Source organism: Echinops telfairi, unplaced genomic scaffold, assembly GCF_000313985.2.
Source record: "Echinops telfairi isolate 266 unplaced genomic scaffold, ASM31398v2 ScPeMD7_7407;HRSCAF=8445, whole genome shotgun sequence".
Taxonomy (NCBI): domain Eukaryota; kingdom Metazoa; phylum Chordata; class Mammalia; order Afrosoricida; family Tenrecidae; genus Echinops; species Echinops telfairi.
The window spans coordinates 6,106,971-6,130,691 of NW_022111307.1; the positions used below are offsets into that span (position 1 = coordinate 6,106,971).

At 50.3% G+C, this 23,721-nt stretch overlaps 1 protein-coding gene across 3 annotated transcripts in view; it reads left to right on the forward strand.

Annotated features, from left to right (window-relative positions):
* Positions 1-23,721, forward strand: part of DGKG (diacylglycerol kinase gamma) — a 285,515-nt gene that overhangs the window by 192,325 nt on the left and 69,469 nt on the right. For all 3 annotated transcript variants that reach the window (XM_045296401.1, XM_045296402.1, XM_045296403.1), the window contains one exon: positions 708-798. In XM_045296401.1, the coding sequence (XP_045152336.1) occupies positions 708-798 (91 nt within the window). The remainder of the gene's footprint in view (positions 1-707; positions 799-23,721) is intronic.

The following is a 23,721-nucleotide window of genomic DNA, read 5'->3' on the forward strand; positions in this document are numbered from 1 at the left end:
AACAAGCCCTAAAAATGTTAAGTTTGGGCAATGCAGAGGGCTTGGGCTTCTCATGCCCAAATCATGCCCATTCCACATGACCACTTCAATTACAAGCAGCCCCCGGTTTACGAACAAGTTCTGTCCTGAAATCAGTCTCTAAGTCAAATCTGTAAAAACATCAGAACCAGAATCGTTCAGATCTAGTATCACTCAAATGTTTGTCTTGCAATTACCACCCACTGCCCATTGGGTAGATTCTGACTCAGCACGATCCTACCTACAAGACAGAGTAGAACTGCCGCTTTGGGGTTCCAAGACTTTAAAACTTCAGGGGAGCAGACAGCCTCATCCATCTCCTGCAGAGAGACTGGTGGGCTCAAACTGCCAACCTTATGGAGTACAGCTCACTGCGGAAGCCACTATGGCTCCAGAGCGCCCTTCTTTGTCTTAATATTGAGTATACCTTTCCATGAGTGAAAAACATTCTATAAATACTTCCAGAGACACGAAGCATCTTGAACACAATGAAACAGTGACTATGATGTTTTTATACACACCACATAGTACCTGTTTGTTCTTCCAAACCAGTGTCCATGCCCCAACTTTTTAATAGGATAGACTTTGCAGGAGTTTGTTCCCAAGGGCAGTTGGCATGTAAGTCTGATGCCCATAGCCTGGGGAAGGCCTGCCCAGATTCTGAGCCATCTCTCTGCTTCCTGGTGCAGGATGAAGAACAAGCTGTGGTACTTTGAATTTGGCACCTCCGAGACCTTTGCTGCTACCTGCAAGAAGCTCCATGACCACATCGAGTTGGAGGTAAGTTGCCGAGCTGGGAGGAAGGCTTCCGGGCAGTTGCTCCACCTGCAGGCCACGTTGCTTTGGGGCTTTCAGAGTGAGCCACAGCCAGCCCGTCCGTGGGTCCTCCACCCAGTGCCCACTGTGCCTCCCTCCGAAGGAGCCGCTTGTTCTGCTACCCCGCCTTGAAATCCTTGATGGCTTTTGAACAAGAGGCCCCACGTTTTCATTTTGCACCCACAGGCCAGGTGTCCCATCCTGGAAGAGCTCTTTTGCTTGACTAACACTTCCGGCCCTGGCAGCAGCCTGCCTGCCAGTCGCGTTTGCCCAGGGGCTCACCTTCCCCGCTTGAGCAGCTGCCCACTGCCACCCCCTCACTGGGCTTCTGCCCTGGTGCAATCCTCTCCTAAGAATCGCTCTGGCCACCTGAAAGCCCAAACCTCTGTGTCCACCAGCTCTGCCTCCACCTGGCAGGCGGACCTCAGGTCGCTCAGCTCCTTGAGTGAGAGTTCTTAGCTCCCTGCTCGGCCTTCCCATGAGATTCAGCCCTGTAGTCTGGCTTCCACGAGAGAGGAACAGGTGAGGCAGCAGCCAGATCGCTCAGCCAGGATGGGCCCCTCCGGGCCCAGAGCGAGCTTTGCCTCCGAACCGCCTCTGGCAGTCATGTGGAGCTGGGCACCCCTTTGAGAAAGAAGCCTTTGGCCTGAAGCAGTGTGGGAAAGCCCCGCCACTCCCTGCCGGAAAGCAGCCACTCACTGGAAACAGACCACAAAGCCAGGGGTTCTTCTGCCTGCCTCTCCCCATCGGTTGCTGGGTTACGGCGATACCAGGGTGGGAGGCATAGGTCCCAGCTAATCCTCTGAACTTTGGGCCAGCTCTTGTGGAGGGCAGAGAGGCCCAGCCGCCTGGGACATGGGTCCTGAGGTGGGAGGAGGCTGTGAGCACCTGCACCTGCGGGAGGAGAGGAGCCAGCCCTCCTCTATTGACGCATAAACACTGGGGCAGGAAGGAGAGGCCCTGGCAGGGGCCGCTCAGGGGCCGCTCAGATATGTACACATTTTCCCTGTTGGCACAGTCGCCTGGTGGGGTCTCTATTTATCCCCCAAGTGAGGGACAGCCCCAGCCTAACCACGGCCAGCTGCGGAAACACAGCGAGGGCTTGTTCTCCCTGCAGCTGGCCTTGAAATGGTGCCCAGAAGACAGCCACTGGGCGTCTGCAGCCTGTGCTCCGGCTCCGGGCCTGCCTGTGCCCAACCAGTCCCTGTGGGTCCACCAACAGCCTGGGCCCAGCCGGTGGCCTCTGCAGGGGTTGGGGCTGCTCACGCGATGAGTGGCTGGGGGCTTTGGGGAGCACTTCCTGTCTTTCTCATCTCCCCATAATGAGTCTTTAGAGTATTTATTCATGAGGGTAAGGGCAGAGTGTCACATGGTGGCAGGCGAGCCCGCAGGAGCAGGATCGGGGCAGGCGCCGTTTCTGGGTCCAGGGATCAGTGGGTGGATGGCTCAGAGTGTTGTGATGGGGGTGAGGAAAGGGGGCAGAGAGACAGGAGAGAGGGGTGGTGTGTGTGTGTGTGTGTGTGTGTGTGTGTGTGTGTGTGTGTGTGTGTGTGTGACAGAGACAGACAGGTATAAGGGGGCTGCAAAGCAACAGGAGCAGGTAAAAGCAGCCTGGTTATGTAACTTAGCACCACGCTGCTGCAGGCAGCATCCCCAGCCTGTGAGAAGCAGCACACCACTCCGCCCACTCATTGTCAGAGCTCCTGAGAAAGGCCCATTGAGCCAGCCCTGTCGTGCTGTGCGGTACCTTTCTCAGAGCTGAGTCCACAGTCACACCACAGCCCGGTGAGCTAAGCAGACCAGGTATTGGTATCCCCGTTTATGGATAAGCATTAAGCTGCTAACTGCAAGGTCATCGGTTCAAACCCACCAGCAACTCTCCTGGAGAGACAAAGTTGCCTGTCTCCGTAAAGCTTTATAGCCTTGGAAACTCTATGTAGAGTCCCTGTGAGTTGCAGTTGTTTTTTTTGTTTTGTTTTGTTTCGTTTTTAAGAATAAGTAAGGTGAGGAGCAGAGGTTTAGAAGGATAAACAGAACATTGAGAAGTGTGAATAGGGAAGGGAAAAAGCCACGTGTTTTTTGAGTGCCTACTATAACATGTCCTCATTCGATCCAACCCCCACCCCCGGGAAGCAGGTAGTACCATCGCATTTGAAAATAAGATAACTGAGAAAATCAGGTAACCTCAGCTACCTTACATAACTTGACCAAGACTTCACTGCCAGTAACTAGGAAGAGACAGGGTCCCAAATCTTCTGGGGCAAGTTTAACCTGCAACCCAATAAATTGTGATACACCTAATGAGTACTAGACACCCGGTACCTTCTTCAGCAGAGCTGCTAGATGCTTCCTCCTTGCCTGCATGTACCAGTTCCCATCGGAGCCACAGTGGTGTAGTGGGTTATACATGGAGCTACTAACCACCAGGGCAGCCGTTCGAACCCACCAGCTGCTCCAGTAACGCATTCCAGTCTCAGAGACCCACAGGGGCAGTTCTACCCTGTCCTGTGGGGTCACTGTGAGTCAGAATCAACTCAATGGCAGTGCATGACCAGTTCCAATTGCTGTCGAGTGGACACTGAGTCATGGGATTCCATGTGCATCAGGGTAGAACTGAGTCCCATGGGGTTTCAATAGCTGGTTTTGGAGGGGAGGAGCTCACCAGGGCTTTCTTCCAAGGCACCTCTGGGAAGACTTCATGGTCCAGGTTTTGGCTTCGTAGCTGAGCACTAACGGCTTTGGTTCAGGCAGGCAAACTGCTGAGCAACCTGTGCAAAGAACAGAAGACACAGTCTTGCTGCTTATTGGAGGACGGATGGGCTCCCGCTGGATAACTAGAGTAGAGGGCTCGAGAGGCAAAACTGCCCAGAGGTTTACAAAAGATTTCCCCACATAGCATCTCATTTTCCTCTGATGCAGAGACCCTGCAGGGCAGATATTGATGCCCCCATTTTAGAGGTGAGAAACCGGAGAGGCTCCTTCAGAAAAGGCACAGTGGTGAAGGGCACACACCAAGCAGACGAGGTCTCCGCCTGTTGTTTGTGGTCGCCCGCTAAGAAGTTGGGGAGTGGAGCCTAAGCTGAAATGAGACTGTGCAGGGAGAGTCTCCCTAAAATCCCTCACAGGGAGACCAGCAGCTGGCTGATCACCCTTGAGTTGCTTCTGACTCATGGCCACCCGCGGGTGGCTAGTCCCTCCCCCGGAAGGAGGCTGACCAGCAGGTTGACAAGAAGGATTCATCCACGCCCTGATAGCGCTCACAGGAGCTTATGAATCGAGGGCTCCCTGAAGTGGTGCTAGGAAACTGGACCTGAGGGTTAGTGGGGAGCTGTTGGAGGCACGTCTCTCCCAGGCCTGACCTTTGCCAGGCCCAGGCACAGGGTCCCTTTCCTGGATGAGTTTGTCGCTTGCTGAACTTTGAGTCTGCACCTCGCTGTCCTCTGAGCGCCGGAGGCTGGGAGGGGGACTACCTCCCGAGTTTATTCTTCCCATGTCCGTTTGCCATCCTTTTAAAGGAACTCGCTCACTGCCATTGAGTCAAAGTCAAGTCACAGTGAGCCTAGAGGAAAGGGTACAACTGTCCTGTGACTTCCCGAGACTGTACGTGTTTATGAGAGAGCGTGAACCGTTTCTATTCCGACAAACAGTTACAGTCGCAGAAACCCACAGAGGGGTCGCTGTGAGTCAGCAATGAGTGGGTCTGGTTTGGGTTTCTGGAACCAGCAGTGGCACTAGGTGCTGAGCAGAATCCTCAAAGCGGCTCTTGCAGCAGGTGTCATGGTCACTCCTCCAGAGAAGGAGCAGATGCTGACAACTGGTTGAAGAAGTTCCCCGGGGGCTGCAGCCTGTGATGGTCAGGCCCGGCTATGAATCTAGATTTGACTGAATCCCGGGAGTTTCTGAGCGGTACTGGCCCTTGCAAAGCTCCACCAGGTGCAGATTCCCAACCACATATTTCTCCCCAGAGTCCCTCGAACCCAGCTTCCTTGGCACTAGGATTCCTACTCCTATAAAGGGGCAGTTCTCCCCTGTCCCAAAGGGTCAGTGTGAGTTCATTCGACGGCAGTGACTTGGGTTGGGTTTGAGTTAAGGGCATAATACTCGCTAGCTCTAGTCTGTGCTTAGGGACCCGCACTGCCCCGTCTCGTCGCCCGAGCTATAAGCTTTATTTCAGAGAGGGAACTCAGTCATAACCAGATCTCAGCCTGATCTGGTTTTTGGTTCAGTCTTTCATTTCTTTCGGCATCTCAGCTGCTGTGGAAAACAGGCGCACACTGCTTCTGTGTGTGGAGAAGGAGCGTGGAAGGATACTGCCACGCGCTTGCTCTCGAGCGTGCTCTGCGTGAGCACAGAGGAAGGAAGACCTGTGGAAAGCCAGTGCTATCGCTGGAACATGGGTGGAAGTTGCACCCATGACGGCTGTCAGTAATGAAGAGCCAGCCCTCACATCCCCTGTGCCCCACCTCCATCAGCCTATCAGCCCTGGGCTCGAGCAGCCTCCCGGCTGCCATGCCCTCCCCTTCAAAGCATCCCTGGTTGTTCACTAGTACCTAACTGTACCTGACTATGTGGGTGGGGGTGGGGTGAGGGAGAGGTGCGGTGAATAGCCTCCCCTTCCTGAGCCCAGAATAGCTTTGCAAAGGTTTCCAGACTCAGCCATGTTACATGGAGCAAGCCAGGCAGGTTTCAACCTGCTTTGCATTCTGTAACCGTCTTTCATTTTGCAGGCTACAAAATGCAAAGGTCTACATTACCCAGAGAGCTGATCTAACCTTTCAAACCGTGTTCACAAGGAAAACGGCTAGCTAGCTCCGCTACTTTGAACCTCTGTCTGGGAAGGAAAGGGAAGCCAAATTTGTAAGCTGGTCCCAAAATATCTCTTAGTCAGTTTATTTGGGGGCTCTGCACATCAATTGCTCTTTTAATTGAGGATTTGTTTTGTTAATACAGCCAAGTCATGAGCATAATATAGTAACTCATCCTATTCCCCCCTCACCCAGAATTGCTATTTAATAACAATTTATCTTCCTTGAGTCATTTTTTAAATCAAGTAAATAAATATTACAGATAAGACAGATTTCCCACAGTGCTTTCAGGCACTGTACCTTGTCCCTTTCCCTGGCCCGTTGGTCCTTGCTTTCTCTCCATGCAGGTGTTAGCAGCTGCATCTTGATGCTCCATGACTCTTCCAGGCAGTGTTAGGAGGACCAGCATCGAAAACCCTCATGGGTAAATCACTTTGGAGAGCAGTCTTGTAGTACTCGCTAAACTGAATGTGCATTGAGTCCTTATGACCCAGCAAGAGCCCCGGTGGCCCAGTGGGTTAAGCGTTACCCTACTCATCTGCAATGTTGGCAGTTCAACCCCACCACCTGCTCCCTGGGAGATAGATGAGGCTGTCTGCTCCCATAGCCATTTACAGTCTTGGGAACTCTGCGGAGCAGTTCTCCTCTGTCCCAGATGACCACGCGGAGTCCACATGGACTCCAGAGGCAATGAGGTGGCTGGCTGGTTTGCTTTAGTGTGAGCCACTGGGTCCTTCGCCACTTACCTGAGTTGAAAGAGGTTGCCAGGCCTTCCTCCCAGGGCATTTCTGATAATAGCCCAGCACCATCGCACTCACTGCCATCGAGTGAAGTCCAACTCACAGTGACCCTATGGGACAGAGAAGAACTGCCACTGTGAGTTTCTGATACTGTAACTCTTTACAGGAGTAAAAAAAAACAAAAACAAAAACTCTTTTTTTTTCTCCTGCGGGTCGGCTGTTGGTTTCGAACTGCTGACTTTGTGGTGAGCAGCCCAACCCAACATATAACCACTACACCACCAGGGCTACACCTAGCTTCCTGCACCTGAGCATGTACGGCTGGGCAGGAAAGGATTTCGCATGGACATGTAGTGTCGAACTTTTTTATTACAACAAAATAGAACCAACCTAAATGATTGTGCTATCCTATCACTTTAAAAAGGCAGAGTGGATAAATACAAGGTGCCACGGAATAGTGTCTACTACAGGGATTAAGTTTATGTGATGTGAATTCCACCTCAATTGTAAAAGGAGGAGGAGGGTGGGGCGTGTGCTAGGCACTGTGTAAGGGATATTTATCTAGCCTAAATACCAAAACGAACATTTCGCTTAGCCCAGTACCTATAAAGAAGCTTGACATATAATGAGTGTGATTCCTTTAGCATTAGACATCTACCTTTAACTGTGCCAATCCAATCCGGTGCCATTACTTTGCCTTCGAGAAAAATCAGGACCTTCTCAGGTTAAGCTGCTGAACGGACTCCCCAACCCAACCGGGGTCGTTCTTATTCCGCCTTGACATCTACCTGTCGTGTCACATCTCTCTCCCTCTCACTGCCGTTGAATCGATGCCCACTCATAGTGACCCTGTGGGACTCCCCTGTGAGGCTCCAAGGCTGGGACTCCTGATGGGAACAGACCACTTTTCTCCCGCCGAGCAGCCGGTGGTTTCGAACTACTGGCGAGTGCGTAACCGCGATGCCACTATGGCACCTTGTAGTCTAACGTCGCCTTAAATTAGAAGGAGGAGCACTTCAAACTTTGGTCTCCTTTGGCATGCATGGAACCTTCTCACTTGAGCACAGAGCACCTCCTAGAACTTGGAACAAGGGAGGTGGGAACTGGAGAAGTGCTCAGGGGTTCCAAGGGGGATGAAATGGGAGCCAGTCACAGAGAAGGGAGACTTGAGGAGAGCATGCGCAGGCACTTGGAGTTCTTGAAAGAATACAAGCTGGCCACCAAATCAGGTCCCCGGGAGCAGTGGTGATGGCAGCACCATACTAGAACCCCCATCTTCCACTTTGGAGACCCCAGTTCAACTCCAGGCCAGTGTCCTTCATGCACGGTCGCTGCCTGTCTGTTCAGCGGAGGTTTGCATGTGACTGTGATGAATAGGTTTAGACTTCCAGACTAAGATGGACTAGTCAGAAAGGCCTGGCTAACTACTTCTAGAAATCGGCCAAAATGTTTTATTCATGTACTGGAGTACATGGGTTCACCATGGTTTGGAGCCAACTAGATGGTAGTGTCTAATTGTGCAGCCTGAACGCTCCTTAGAAGTACAGCCAGGATGCTCCTTAGCGTCAAGGACGGCAAGCTTCTTCTCCTGTACTTTGGGCATGTTGTGAGGAGAGACCGGTCCCTGGAATAGGACATTGGGTTTGGTAAAGTGGAGGGACTGCTAAAGAAAGGAAAGCTCTCCACGAGACAGATGGACACAGTGGCTGCAGCAAGGGGCAAAAACACAGGAGCGATTATGAGGAGGTCTCGGGACGGGCAGTGTTCCATTCTGTCGTGTACAGAGTCACCATGGGTCCGTCCTGACTCGACGGCTCCTAACCGCAGCCTGGAACCCTGGAGTACAAAGGGAGGGTGGAGCGAGTCCTTAGAATTCTTACTTTTGGTCCATAAAACACGTTGACAGCCCAGCGCCTCCCTCACCCAGGCCCCACTTCCAGCATGATGGATCCCCCTGGGAGGGCCATCCAAGTCGGCTCTTGCCTCTTCCGATTTCTTCTTCCAGCCCATCCACCACCAGTTTTCACCATTCCCCTCTATTATGTATAATTATGTGTGCTAATCTCTTTTCCTGATTACAGAAGTAATCCAAACGCACGATAAAACACATTAAAAAGATAGAGGGGGATGGAACGTAACCCACACTCTCACCACCCAGGAATCACAACTATTAGATGGTTGGCTTTGCTTTAATCCTGTAATAACATTAGGAAAGTTTAGCTCCGGTTCCTTTTCCATCAGGCCCCTGGAGGGTCTCTGTGCTTCTGTAGCTTTTCTAGTCTGTCACCCATTTCCACATGCAGCTCGGTCGGTCCAACCTCTCCACATCTCTCGGGCGTGCTCTGGATGCCATGTGTTCCTGACTGATGCCTACACTCTCTAAGGATCCCCTACTAAGGAGAAACTCTTTCTACTTTCCCTTATAAAATCCCCTTGTTTGCTTGCCATTTCTGACACATAACTTTTTCTCTCGGAGTGAATCCCTTTTGTATTGCCTACCAGTGCCTCCCCCACATCTCCACTTCAAGCCTGTACTTTTCCATTTCCTTTGTAGTTTGTGAATGGATTTGATTTTCTTTGTCTTCAAACTCCTGGCTCTACACACTTTGTGTCTTCCCAGGACTTTGGGGTAACTTGCAAAGATGAACTCGCAGGCCTACATTCCACAAAAGAATTGGGTGATACAGGGAGCATTGGGTGGGTGGGGCCAGGGAGGTGTCAGAAAACTCAAAAAGCTACCAAAGGTCACATGATTGGTCACGTGACTCGGCAGCAGCAAGTCAAGTTGGGACGCATGCCGATTCCTGGAAGATCCTCTAGGCTCACCTGAGCCTTAATCTTTCTACCATCAAGGGCCTGAGTCAAAAGAGCATTTCTCCCCGAGAAATGTCATTTTATTGAGGCTCATACAACTCTTATCACAATCCATACGTCCATTGTGTAAAGCGCACTTATACATTCGTTGCAACAAAGACTAATGAGCCGTGGGGAGAGAGGTGAGGCTTTCTCATCCCATCGAGTTCCCCTGAGAAACCCTCAGGGGCAGGCAGCTCTCCTCCGCCCTGTGGGGTCACCAGGAGTCAGAATGGCCTAGACTGCAGTGAGGCGTGGGGAGGGAGTGAACTGGGAGGACCTGTCCATGAGAAATGCACTCTTTCTCCTAGAAGCTTTAGAGCCCTGAAAATATTCCTGGATCTTCGTTACTGCACTTAGAGATTTGGGGAACATCAGGAAAGGAAACCATACCAGTACTTTCCTTTCTTTACAACTGGGTTGTTAAATATCAAACACACTGCCACCGAGTTGATGCTGACGCATAGCACCCCTATAGGACGGGGCAGAACTGCCCTACAGGGTTGCTATGGGTCAGCATTGACTCGATGTTCCCCAACTCTCCTAAATTCAGTAATAAAGACCCAAGACTGTAGTTTTTTTGAGAGGAGAAAGCCTCACCTTTCTCCCACAGAGCGGCTGGTGGTTTCAAACCGCTACTCTTGAGCTTATCAGCCCAACACATAACCACCAGGTTTCTGTTCAATCGCCAGTCAATATTGCAGACAAGGATGTCTTGTTGGCTGTAGCGTATAGGCCCTTGTCTGTTTCACCAGCAGAGTGATGAGCTTGCTGATCCTAGTCTTCACTGGAAGAAGAATGAAGAAAACAGAAGAAATGACTCTGATAGGGAGGGCATCTCGTCTACCAGATCAGATGAATGACCACCAAACACACCGAGGTGGGACCTCTCAAGCCCAGTAGAATCAACACGTTAATGACAACATCGGACACTCCTAAGGCTTACCTTGTGGAAGGCATTTTCTAATATTTCCATGCATTATCTTATTTGATCCTCCAAACAACCTCGCAGCGTATGTCTTGTTCCCATTATTGACTCAAGGAAATGGAATCTGAGAGGACAGTAAATTGCCCAAGATCAGGTGGGTTCCTAACCTAGAGCTGAGATCCCAGCCTTTGCATGCCCCCTCTCCACCGGCTGCGTGTAGGCGCACATCTACACTATCCTCCACTTCACACCTAAAACCACTGACTCAGAGTGACCCAATATAGACAGCAACTGGTGGATTTGAACCACTGAACCACCGACTTTGTGGTTCAGAACCCAAGCCTAACCTGCAGCCCCACCAGGACTCCTTTCTCACCTAATACTGGTATCTATCGAATTGATCATCTGGTTTCCATTCAGGGCTTGGCATATTTATTAAGCAGTCTGAACCCAGAGTTGTATCTTGTTTATTCTGTATCCCCTGGCCTCCCACAGTATCCAACATGAAACAATTGCTCAATAGATCTTTGTCGGTTGTAGAGTTGAACCAACGTGGGAAAGAGCTCGCCATTAGAGGTCACCCTAGTAGTGGTAACCCCTGCTTAACCAGACCCAAGTTGTGCCTTTATGTTGGGAGCTACTCAGTCAGAAGGGACCACCTTGCTCCGTTCACAGCACAACAGGGGAGATAGCTGAGCTGGAAGCCTAGCACTCAGCCCCCTAACTCGTGAGTGGGCACACTTTTCACACCCATCCCTGAGCTGTCACTAGGACTACGGAAAGTAGCAGAGGGTCTGGGACAACTGGGAAGCCAGGACAGGAAATGCCAGGGCTCTCCCACCTCTTTCCCACTGATGAGAGCTAAGGGAGTGGGTGGGCTGAGCCCATATGGCAGCGAGGGTGCCAGGCAGCTGTGGAGTTGGAGGAAGTGACCCTGCAGGACAAAGGAAAGGTGTCTCCAACTTGAGCCCTCTCCGCTGGCCAGAACCCTCCCTGGCGATAGTGGACATCGACCCTGCTTGCCCATAGGGAAGGCCAGCCACTCCCAAAGCCCCAGCCACCCCAGGGTGGCTTGAGCTCTCCAGACGGACAGCAATGTCTGTTCCTCCATATCTGTTTGTCTGTCTGTCTGTCTTTTTGTTTTTAATGTGGGGAGGGTGGCATGGCAGACAGGAGACGGCTTTTGCCTCTGTCCAACTCTGAGGCAACCCACCACTGGGAGCTCTGAGAAACAGCAGTCTTGTTTTGGAAACTGGCACCCAGTGCAGGCTCACTCCTGGAAATGAATTTGGTTCCCTCCCTGCCCACCCCCAGCTGCAATGTTCTACTTCCAGCCTCCCTGCCAACGCCCCCTCCCAGCTGCCCCTCTCAAAGGCGCCATTGTGCCTGCCTGGCACAGCAACAGAGGAGGGCTAAAGAGGAAGAAAACATTTTCTGCCCATGGGATGTCCTTAAGCAGGCTGTGTGCACATGGCTTCCACGCTGCACTCCGTGAGCCCACACAGCCCGCAGAACCCCATTATCCCTGTCACAGGCGATGGCCACTGTCCAGCTGAGCTGGCCACCCGGCTCCCTGTCGGAGGTGCGGAGCACACCACTGAGGGAGCAGGGCTGTGCTGACGCACTGAGTGCAGCGCTCCAGCCTGCCGACTGGAATGGGACCGCGGCCTCTTTACGTTGGACTGCCAACTGCAAAGTCGGCCGTTCAAAGCCACCAGCCCCTCTCGGGAGAAAGACGAGGCTGCCTGTCCCGGTGACGGGCACCACCTCCGAAATCCTGGGCAGGGTCCCCGTGAGTTTCGAGGGCCGTCGTTTCAGGGACTTCTGTTCGTATTGTTTTGTATTTTTATTTTTTGTCTGCCACTCAACAAAAGGAGCCACCCTGGCTCATTCTAATAAGGGAGCACCTCGTCTCCTCCTGGCAACACCGAGGGTGGAATACACACACACACACACATACACACACACACACACACACACACACACACACACACACACTTTGTAAAAAGCCTCTTCTGCTGCTGGGTAGCTCTGACTTTCAGAAAGTTCTTCCCGAGGTTGACCAGGGCAAAGTTGGAATGTCCTGCCCAGCGCCACGTCCTTCCCCAACCAGCGCTTAGCACACTACTTAAAGAAAATAGGTGCTCAGGAGCTGTTTGGGGAATGCGTGCCTGACGTCCTCCTCTATGGGCCTGTGCCTCCTCTCTGGAGCTGCCCAGAGGAGCCCTGGTGGCCCAGTGGATAAATGGCCAACTGCTAACAGAAAGGTCGGCTGATTGAACCCACCAGCCACTTTGTGGGCAAAAGATAGAACAGCTTGGAGGGTGGCTCTGCTCTGTCCTGCAGGGTCACTGTGAGTTGGACTCCGTGCAGCGGCAGCGACATGCCCCCTCACTCCTTCACCTGACTGCCCTTCCTAGGGCTGAGGAGCTAGGTTGCTTCCCTTTAATCTCCACTCCAGCAGTTTCCTTATATGCCTTTGTTTACCCTACCTGCCTGGACCAGCCTTCTCTTCACAGACACCACGTTTTCCATTGTCTTTGTTAAATCCCTGCATCTAGAACATTCCAAATGTGGCCTCATGGTAAGGAAGCACAGGGTTAACAGGCATCCGGTGTGTGCTCTCTAAGTGGGACTGTTAGACTGAGTTTCCTAGAGAAACAAAACCAGAACACACACATACACACACACACACACACAAACTTTATATCAAAAAAGAATTTTATAGCAAGGAAGCAGCCCGGCCCAATTTAACTCCAGCCCATGAGTCAGATGCTAACTGGAGACCCTCCAGACTCACACAGATGAAGAAAGAAGGTGAAGTGGGAAGCAGGGAGATCACAGGCTGGTGGATGCAAAGCTGAGTGGATCCAGGGGAGCAGGGACATGCCAGGGAGCTGCAGCTCCTGGGTCAGCAGGCTGCATGGGGAGCCAGATGCAGAGTCCAGGCAAACAGCAAGCTGAGGCAGGGAAGGGAGAGGGAATTTCTCCACATCTCTTATTACATGGCCACATCCCCAAGGGAATGTCATTAAGCTGTGTCCTGACTGAGAGAGGTTGACCTCCACCCGTATCTTCACACAGGTGCAAGTTGACATAACATCAAATCATCACAGGGACTGTCTTCTTGCCTTGTCATTGGTATCTCGCACAGGGAATCTGCAGGTCCGTGAAGCCTACCCCAGACATTGCTAAGGGTGGAGAACAGGGCCTTCCTTAGCGTAGAGTCCAGGCTGCCTCGTCTGTGAAAATGAGGCTACAAATACCGACAATGCAGAGTTCTAAGAACTATATATGAAATATATCAAGACATTGATAGATGTATATATACACATATACACATACAGGTAGATAATATATAAATGCTATCATAATTACAAATTCTACAAGAACCCCTTGAGAACCCACTGCTGTGGACTCATAGTGACCTTATAGGGCAGAGTAGAACGGCTCCCTTGGATTTCCAAAACTGTAGATCTTGATGAAAGCACACAGTCTCATTTCCCTCCTGTGGAGCAGTTGGTGGGTTTAAACCACCAACCCTGCAATTAGCAGCCTAGTACGTTGCCCTCTGCACCACCAAGGCTGCTGCGTCTAGAAACAGCCCCTCTGAATACAACAGAAGCCACGGTCCTATATGTAGTGCCTTTAGAGACATGGCCAGTCTCATTTGGTTTGGTTTTAATGCAGACAGTACTAGTCTGCCTTTACAATAACTACTCATCAGCATCACTCGGTGTATCACCTTCCCTTCCCTTAAACTACATATGAAATGTACTTCATGCCCCTATTGTTGCCTCGGTATTAAGTCATAGATCTATTTTCACTGTGATCAGAACAAACTTCTTGCAAACTTGGATTAAGTCCTGCAGACTTCCAAGTCTCCCCCTTTCTCAAACATTCAGCCATGATTAATTAGTCACTGTATTCACCCAAGGAGCCCCGGCACAGTAGTAATTTACAGGTGGGACTATTCACATAAGGTCAGCAGTTGAAATCCACCAGATGCCTGGCAGGATAAATATGTGACTTTCTACTCCTGGAAACAGTTACGATCCCATAAACCCATGGGGCAGTTCTCTGCTGCCCCATAGGGTCACTATGAGTCGAATTGACCCACTAGGAGTGGGTTTGAGGGCGTTTTTTCATATTCATCTCAGGATCCCTTACGGGATAGTGGGATACGTATTGGATTACTAACTGCAAGGTCTACAGTTTGAACCCACCAGTCACTTCTCAGGGGAAAGATGAGACTGTTTGCCCCCATGAAGATGTCCCAGCCCTGGAAACCGACCAAAGCAGCTGTCCTCTGCCCTATAGGGTCTCTATAGGATCAGCAGCAGTGGGTTGGGGGTATATGCATCCAGGTTGTGAGCAATCAGCTCAAAGGAAAGAAGCCTTATCAGATGTCTTCAAGAAATGCCTTGGTCTCTACTTGGAGATTTCTCCACAGAGTCTTTCTTTCCATGAACAAATGGTGATGCTGGGCCCCTGGAAAGAGTAAGACGTGCCAGGAGCTGTGGAGCACACTGGGTTGGGTAGAGGAGCATCTAGGCTAGGAGGGGGAGTAGCTGAATTGGCCGAGTTTACATTTCCTGCAAGAGGGGGAAACCAAGTTGTGAAACTTTAGAAAAAGGAAAGATGGCCATTTCGCTGGCGCACCCGGCAAAGGCTCAAAGAGGACAGAGCTGTGGGGCTAGAAGGGTAGGACTTTAATGGACAAAATATTGCTGAGGGCCATTCTAGGTGGTGATACAGCAGAGCGAAAGCAAGTAGGGAAATGACAGGATGCAGCTCCTCCCCAAGTCTGTGGCTGCGTGCAGACCAGTGCTAGGAGCACACAGCTCGCTCTTCTCCAGCTGCTCTGCCCTTTCGAAACCAATGCCCTGGCTTCCCCCAGGCCAATCTGCCAAGTCCACTTATCCAAGACCCACCCCCACCCCTCACCTACCCACACAGAAATGCTCCCAACGATAAATGAGCACTACAGCCCCCATTCTTACAAGAGGACCCTGGGGCTGGACCGAGTGCGGTGGGGGTACTTTCCTTTGGCCTGGTGTCTCTCAGCCGCCATCTGTCAGTCGGCTCATCTTCCTTCGGTGGCTGTTCGCAGCTGTGAGGCTGGAAGCTATGCCACCCCTGTAGACAGGTTCCAGCCGAGCTTTCAGACTAAGATAAATTAGGACCAAAGGACTGGGGATCCACTTCTGAACATTAGTCACTGAAAACTCCGTGCCGAAGTATAGTCCAATATAGTGCTGACATCCGCGCCCCAAGGTTGGCAGCCGCTCCGAATGCACGGGGGTCACCACCAGGGCCTTGAGCAGACCGCCGGTTGTGAGGATGGTGCAGGACTGGGTGGTGTTTCTTTCTGTTGTCTAGGAGGTTGCCATGAGTAAGTCAGAGCTGACTAGGTAGGTGGCAACGGGCGACATGCCTATCAGTATCCTGTGCCCTCAAAAAGGCATTGGGAGTCTTGGCTACGGTATGTTGGTAACCCCTCTGTCCTTCCTGTACTTACCCAAGGCTCTGACTCAGCATACAAGCATCTGCTATCCACCCAGCAGCCCAGCAGAGCCCTTATTCAGGGGCCTGTGGAAGTCTTCCACCTCTGCTTACTCGCCACTGCAACTGGTGTGATTTTCCCTGGACATTGGTCAGCATTCACTGGGAAAGGACGGACCCCAGGATCCTCCCCAGACCAGAGCTTCGCCACTGCCCTCAGCAGCTTCTCCTCGGTTCCATTGTCATGGCCTTGTGGCATCCCCATCCTCCTCTTCCTGCTAGGCAGTCCCCCAACAAATCTCAGTGAACATCCTCTCTGCTTCAGCAGCCATGAGGCGCCCTTTCCTCAACCATAGGTTACCCTTTTAGGTGCCATTTCCCTTCTGCCCGCCTATGTACCACCAAACCACACCAGCCTAGAGCCACAGCTTAAGCCCCAGTTCCCCCAGGAGACAGGTATGTGATTTGGACAGAACACTAATAAACCTGGGCCCTAGCACGCTCATCTTGGTAAATAGAAGTGATCCCCGACAAGCCATCTGACTCTAAAGTCCTAAAAGTCTTTGCTTTGGCCCTCATGCAACTGCCAAAATTCCTCTTTACAAAGGCACCCATGGTTGCCAAATGATCTTGGGTCTACTTCCAGGTCAGCTGGCTCCAAAGTATTGGTACGGTATTGGTACGGTGTTGGTGCGGTGTTGGTGCGGTATTGGTACGGTGTTGGTGCGGTATTGGTACGGTATTGGTACAGTATTGGTACGGTATTGGTACAGTATTGGTACGGTATTGGTACGGTATTGATACAGTATTGGTATGGTATACGGTATTGGTACAGTATTGGTACGGTATTGGCACAGTATTGGTACAGTATTGGTATGGTATTGGTACGGTATTGGTATGGTATTGGTACGGTATTGGGCAATTCTCTTAGCTTTTGGAGCTTCTGTTTTCTGACCTGTTCAAGGAGGAGGTTGGCCGATATGACCTTCAGGTCCGTGACTCTGGGAGAGCAAGATACAGAGAAGAGAAAGTTCTTTTCTGGGGAGAGAACAGGGATGGATTCATGGAGAAAAATGATTTTTGTAGAGTTTTGAAAGGAAGGGGCTAGGGGTGTCCTCAAAGGGCTCCTATCATTAAAGAAAAACAAATACTGAAATTGCTGCTGAGCTGACTCATCATGAGCATGTGCATGTCGAGTAGAACTGTGCTCCTCAGGGTGTTCAGTGAACAGTTGTGCAGAAGGACACCACCAGGCCTCTCTTCCAGGCACCTCTGGGTGAGCGCAAACTGCCAACCTTTGATTCACAGCCACGCACATGAACCACTTGCACGGCACAAGGACTCCTCTCCTACTCTTAAGGAATGTTAATAGTGGATCTAAGGAAGATCATCAAGGGCTAGTAGAGAACTTTATTATGGATGGTTCAGACTATCAATACCTGAACCCATTGATCAATATTAGTATCACCAAGAAGTGACAAATTATGTGTCTCCTGAGGAAATACACAGCACCACGGACCAAATGCCTTAAAGGAATGAATCAGTGAGAGACCACAGTCTCGGGAGACACCAAGGTCAACTGGCATAATGTAGTCCACAAACACAATGTTCTACATCTACTGGCCAACTAGGGTGCGACTACTGACCAGTGCCCGTCTGGAGCTGAGTGAAGAATCTCAAAGACACAAGGAAGCAATTCGTTCAAGGAATATATGGGCCCTGTGAACCTCGGGTTCCATGACCCTGAGCCCAAGAGAGCAGGCCAGCGTCCAGCTACCACTCCTGTCTACTCTGCAAGGAATCATGGCAGAAGTCCCAATGAGAGAAAAATGTGGAACAAAACTCAAAATCATATCCAAAAAAAGCCCAGGATGATTCATTATAAAGACTTTTGGAACTGCTTATACCAGCGGTTCTCACCTGTGGGTCGCAACCCCTTTGGGGGTCGAACGGCCCTTTCACAGGGTTCGTCCAATTCATCTCAGTAGCAAAATTACAGTTTATGAAGTAGCAACAAAAATAATGTTACAGTTAGGGTGGTCACCACAACATGAGGAACTGTATTAAAGGGTGCACGGCATTAGGAAGGTTGAGAACCACTGCCTTAGGATATGGCCCTTCGACACCTCTTAGGCCCAGAACTGAGCTCACCCTTGAACTTTCACTAAACAATAGGCAGGTCTGTCACGTGAACAGCATCAGGGAGCTTTGTACTCCCTAAAACAATCAACCACTCGAGACTGAAAGGGCCAAGTTCGCCCAGGGATAAAGCTCAGAAGACTGGAGTGGACAGAAGGGACAGATGGAATTAGTAAACACAGGGACAAGTGCTATTACATTGTGTGAATTTCAATCAATGTCATGAATCAAACTGTATGAACTGTTGAGTGGAAAACAGATTTGTTCTATAAACATTTGCCTAAATCACATTAAAAAAAAAAACCTACCCTGAATTTGATCAAACTTATAGATTTGAAAGTACTGCTTTTTTGAAAATACAGGGACACACGAGAAACATGTTAAAACTTATCTCAAGGATGCAGTCCATAAAACCTAGAATCTGGGAAACCCTAAAGGCTTAGTATTCAAAGCGTGGTCCACTGACCAGCAGCATCAGTATCGCCGGGGAGTGTGTTAGAAATGTAGTGTCATGACTTCTCAGGCTCTGGGCTGACATCAAGTGTAGAAATGTAGTTTCCGTCCTCACCCTGTTGTTGTTGAGTCCACTGCGACACTTAGTGACCCTAAGCACAACAGAATGAAGCGCCACCCTGGTCTGCACCATCTTCTGAATTGTTTCTATGTTTGACCCCTTTGTAGCAGTCACCGTGTCAGTCCATCTTGTCGAGAATCCTCCTCCTTGCCATTTCCCTTCTACTTGACCAAGGGTGATGCCCTTTTGCAGGGACTGGTCTCTCCTGACAAAGTGCATGAGAGAAGTCTTGCCTCCAAGGAACATTCTGGTTGTACTTCTCCCAAGATAGATTTGTCTGCTCTTTTGGAAGTCCATAGTACTTTTAATATTCATTACCGGCACCATCATTCAAATGCATGGATTTTTCTTCAGTCTTCTTTATTCAGTATCCCACTTTCCCAGGCAGATGAGGCCATTAAAAAGACCATGGCTTGGGCCAGACGTACCTTAGATCTCAAAGTAACAGCCTTACTTTTTAAAACTTTAAAGAGGTCTTCTGCAGCGGATTTACCCAATGATGCATCGGTTCATTTCTTGACTGCTGCTTCCGTGAGCATTAACTGTAGACCCAAGCAAGACGAAATCCTTGACAACTTCAAACTTTTCTCCATTTCTCATGTTGTTAACTGTTGTTCCAATTGTGAGGATTCTGGTTGTCTTTAGATTGGTTTTAATCGATACTGAAGGCTGCACTTCTTAATCTTCATCAGCAAGTGCTTCAAGTCCTCCTCACTTTCAGCATGTAAGGTTGTTAATAAGACCTTCCTCCAATTCTGATGCCACCTTATTCTTCATATAATCCAGTTTATATACTCAGCATATAGATAGAGCGAGTATGGTGAGAGAATACAACCTTGATGCACACCATCCTTGTTGTAAAGAATGCAGCATCTCCTTGCTGTTTGCAAAGTTGCCTCTTATTCTCGGTACAGTTTCTGAGTGAACAGTGAAGTGACCTCACAGCTATCAGTCCAGCTGGTAACCACTGCACCACCAGGCCCCTGTCCCTACCCTCAACCTCCTGAATCACAATCTTCATTTTAGGAAGACCAGAAACAATTCATATCGTGCTAACGTTTGAGAAGCACCACTCTACTGGACAAATGACTCATTTGCTTTAATAAAGGAAAGGCAAGAATCTTACTGATCCATAGAAACCTAAGTGATCCATCAAGCGAGGATGCCAACTGTTGTCTTTTTCCTCAAGAGATTATGGGGATTTGAGTGTGGATATTAAGGAATTCTTGTTGTCTTTGTAAGTGTGACAATAGATACAGAGATTGTATCTGGGTTGTTTCCAGTGGCGGTGCCCTTAGGTGATGTGCTGCCCGGCCCTGCATCATCATGACCACCCTGACTACAGCATCCGTGCCAATCCATCCACAGACGCACTCCCTTGCTGGCCCTCTCTCCTCCTCAACATAATGCCCTCCGACTGACAGACCCACCTCACCACGTGTCCAGAGCAAGCCACTGACAACTTTCTCTTGTGGTCTAGAAGGTCTTCACTGGCGAATTTTCCAATGTAGGTAGCCAGGCCTTTCCTCCTAGACTGCCTTCATCTGGAAGCTGGGCTGAAACACATGCAAGCCACCACCACAGTATGGCAAACCTACAGGGGCCAGACGTGACCATAGTTGAAGATTTTTCTTTCTTTCTTTCTTTCTTTCTTTCTTTCTTTCTTTCTTTTTTTTAGTTGTTATCATTTAAAGATACACACCAAAGTATCTATGGAGGAAATGATATAAAACTGTTCGCTTTGAAGGTAAGGAAGTGGGCTGGGAAAGCATCGAAACAAGATGGGCAAATCTTGAGTGGCCAATGGCTGAAACCGGATTTTAGACATGAAGGTTTCTTCTTCTCTCTACTTTCGGATATTTTGGAAATATCCATAATGGGAAAAAATTTTTAATCAAAAACAAGACATTGAAAATGAGAGAGGAGAATCAGGACGTGGCAGAGGCGACAAATCCAAGAAAGAGCCATTTCAAATTGCAAGGGGGCAGGCAAGTGCCCAGAGCACCTGGGGCCGGAGTTGCACAGGCAGCTGGCCTGAGCCAGGGCCGGCCTTAAGCAGACCTGCCCACAGGCAGGCAGGCCTAAGAAAGCAAACGCTCCGTGTTCAAATCAAAAGGAAGACAACCTTCGCCGTGACGCCCGGAATTGAGGTTAGAAGGGAAAGCTTTCTAGTCAGCGCTAAAAATGGAAATAGGTCATCAAATACATTGTGGGATCTCCTCTGAGCACCTTCAGAAATAGGATTGACGTTGGAAAGGAGGCGGTCTGGCGGGCAGGGTGGTAACTCTGTCCCACCTCCTGGTCCAGGTCAGCCGGCCAGCCGCCGAGGGAGGACCCGCCCTGGACAAGCGCCACACCCGCCCGCCCTCACCCACCCTGCTCCCAGCACTCTGCGATGGGCGATCTGGCTGGGCCCTCGTTCTGCCCATCATGTTGGGGATTTCAGAGATCCCAGAAGGAGAATGAATATGAATTCCTCCCTCCTGTATTTTATTTGCACACAAATACGTTTTGCCCTCAACTCAGTATCCAATCCCCTGCCCACCAGCCAAACCAACCAACCATCCCAGTTCAATTAGAAACCAGCACTGGTTTGCTGGGGAAGCAGGCGGGGGCACTATGAACCCTTGCTGACCCTGCCAGGGGGAGTCAGAATAGCAAGCCTCCAGCCAACACTCCCCGCAGCCGGAGCTCGCCCCTCTCTCAAGCTCAGTGTGTGGCTGGCTGGAGTGTCAGAGAGACTTTATCCCAGATTACCAAAGACAAAAACAAATCCTCTGCTGTGAAGTCATTCCGACTCAAAGCCACCCTATAGCATCAACTTCGAGGCAGTGCATTTGGACCGAAGCAGAATGCCCCCCCTTTCTGCCCCAGAGGGGTTGGCGGGTCCAGCAGCTGACCTTCCCAATTAGCGGCAGAGTGCTTTAACCGCTGCACCATCAGACCTCCAGGTCCAGCACAGGGACGTAAGTCCTGCACACAGGGACCAGGGGTCGCTGCCCCATCTGAACTCGCCTCTGGAGAGGGGGTTGGAGGCCCTCATGGCATGGGACATTTGGAGGATTTAGCTCAGCAATACACACACACACACACACACACACACACACAGAGCCAGGTGGTCGGTATACCCTATAGGCAGGCAGCCTTCCACCCTTGGCTCCACTCCCCAGACCCAGGGCAGCAGCTTCAGCTTTCCTAAAGACCTAAGCAGGCCTGGGGGTATGAAGGAAACGGGGAATGATGGTCAAGGGCTGGGCCAAGGGCTCAGGAGAGTGGGCCAACAATCAGGGCTGGCAAAATTCTAATGAGCACCCATCTAGCCAAAAGGGCATCAATATTTCCATCCTGGTCTCAAGCAGTGCACTCGGGGATGACTCAGGCACCAATGTGCTTCTGGGCACAGAGGTCAGAGGGACTGTCGTACCAGTCATCATGGGAGACGGTTATGAAGTGCCTCTGAATGGTTAGCACTGGAGCTGGATGGGGCCCAGTACACTGAAGAGTGCAGCAGAGAGACGAGAGGGCTTTATGGAATGCTATGTGCCAGCAGACTACTGGGGCTGCATATTGGTTTTTATTACAAAGCTGGCATAACTGCAAGATATGATGATAGTATTAATATCCACCGCGATGTGCCAGCCACTGCAATTTCAATTATTCAAACAACAGCTAGAAGTTTAGTTTGGGCTTCTTGTTTTGTTTCTTTGTAAGACTAGTATCAGCAAAAATCCCCACTTGCTTGGCTGACTCATCTCCAGAGTAGGAGCTGGCATGGGACTGCCCAGGCTGGCAGTGCAGCCCGTCTACTTGGAGAGTGCACCTTATGTAATCTTAACCCCTATGACACCCAGTGGGTGAGGACGGGCAAGAGTGCCGCTGCAGTCCATGTATTCATGTGAGAAGCTCTCGCCAAGTGAGAGCTGTTCAGAGGCTTGATTATCACCCTGGAGGAAGGAGGATGACAACAACGAATGAATTCAGGTGATGGGAAAATGGCTAAGATCACAGGGAAGTGGGCCAGGTTGGCTAGGAGGTACTGCTAATGATGGGAGGCGATGCTGGGTGCAGAATTGAGGAGAGCTCCTTTGAGGGAGCTTAGAAAACATTCTCTACATAGGAATATATGTAGAAAGAGGAAGAAGCATTTTAAAATAAAGTCCCAACTATTCTGGGAGCCCATTGAAAAGAAAGGGAGAGACGTTTGGTTTTGTTTGGTTTTGTTTTTCATCACTGTGATAGCAAAAGAGAGCCCTGAACTGATGTCTGATTTTAAGGGGATATGTGCGTTCACATGTGATTCAGTAGTAGAATGCACGGCTCCCATGCAGAAGACCTAGTTCAGTTCCCAGTCATGGCCCTGCCTGTGCAGCTCCCAGCCATCCAATGGGGGAGGCTGGAGCTTCCAAACTAGGTGGACAAGAGAAAGGCCTGGGGATGTACATCTGAACATCAGTCAGTGAAAACCCTAGTCAATCACAGCAACCCAGTCATCACAGATCCTGGTGACAGCATAGGACCAGGCAGTGGTTCTCAGTGTGTTGTGCGTGGGGCCGACTGCCAGCAGCTACCAGACACAGGAAGTCAGACTTGGCACACACAACCGTATGTGAGTACGCAAAGCCACTCCGACCTGTACGTTTGACTTGAGGCAGACTGAAGGCCAAATGGTATATTAGACAATATTGGGGGTGAATGGGGAATAGTAAGCATAGCGCATAGGACTTTACCATTTTGGAAGAATGTAATTTTTTTTCCAGAGAGAAAGGCTGTCACTGAAAGTAGGGGTATAGATATTAAAGGTGGGTATCAGAACCCAAGGTAGATAGATCTTTAGAGAAATAACTGACCTTGAGAAAGCCCCACACTGGAAGTCCACTTACTGGACAACTCTACAGAGGCCATTCAGGGCCCAGGCTAAAAAGTCTAGAAACCAGAATAGGTTCTATCCAATGAGACAGACAAGTGTCCCATCTTTCAAGAAATTAAGAAAGAGTATGTTCTTGAAATCACAGACGAATACACTTTCCCTCAGGCTCCAGCAAGATGTTCGAATAAATTATTAACCAAGTATTTGCTCTCTCAGGAGCTCAGGTAGTGTAGTGGTCCATGCTGGGCTGCTGACCAAAGGATGCTTCGTTGCGGCCCATCAGCCTCTGTAGGAAAAGACGTGGTGCTCTGCTCCAGTTAAGATTGCTCTTGCTGGGGGAGGGGAGCAGCAAGGTCCCCAGGGAATGATGAGGGTGGACACTGGGGACAGGGCGTGGTGCCCCAACAGGCTGGACTGGAAAACACTCTTAAAGGCCAGCGATCCTTAAACTAACTACAAGCTTTTCTTTCTTGGTA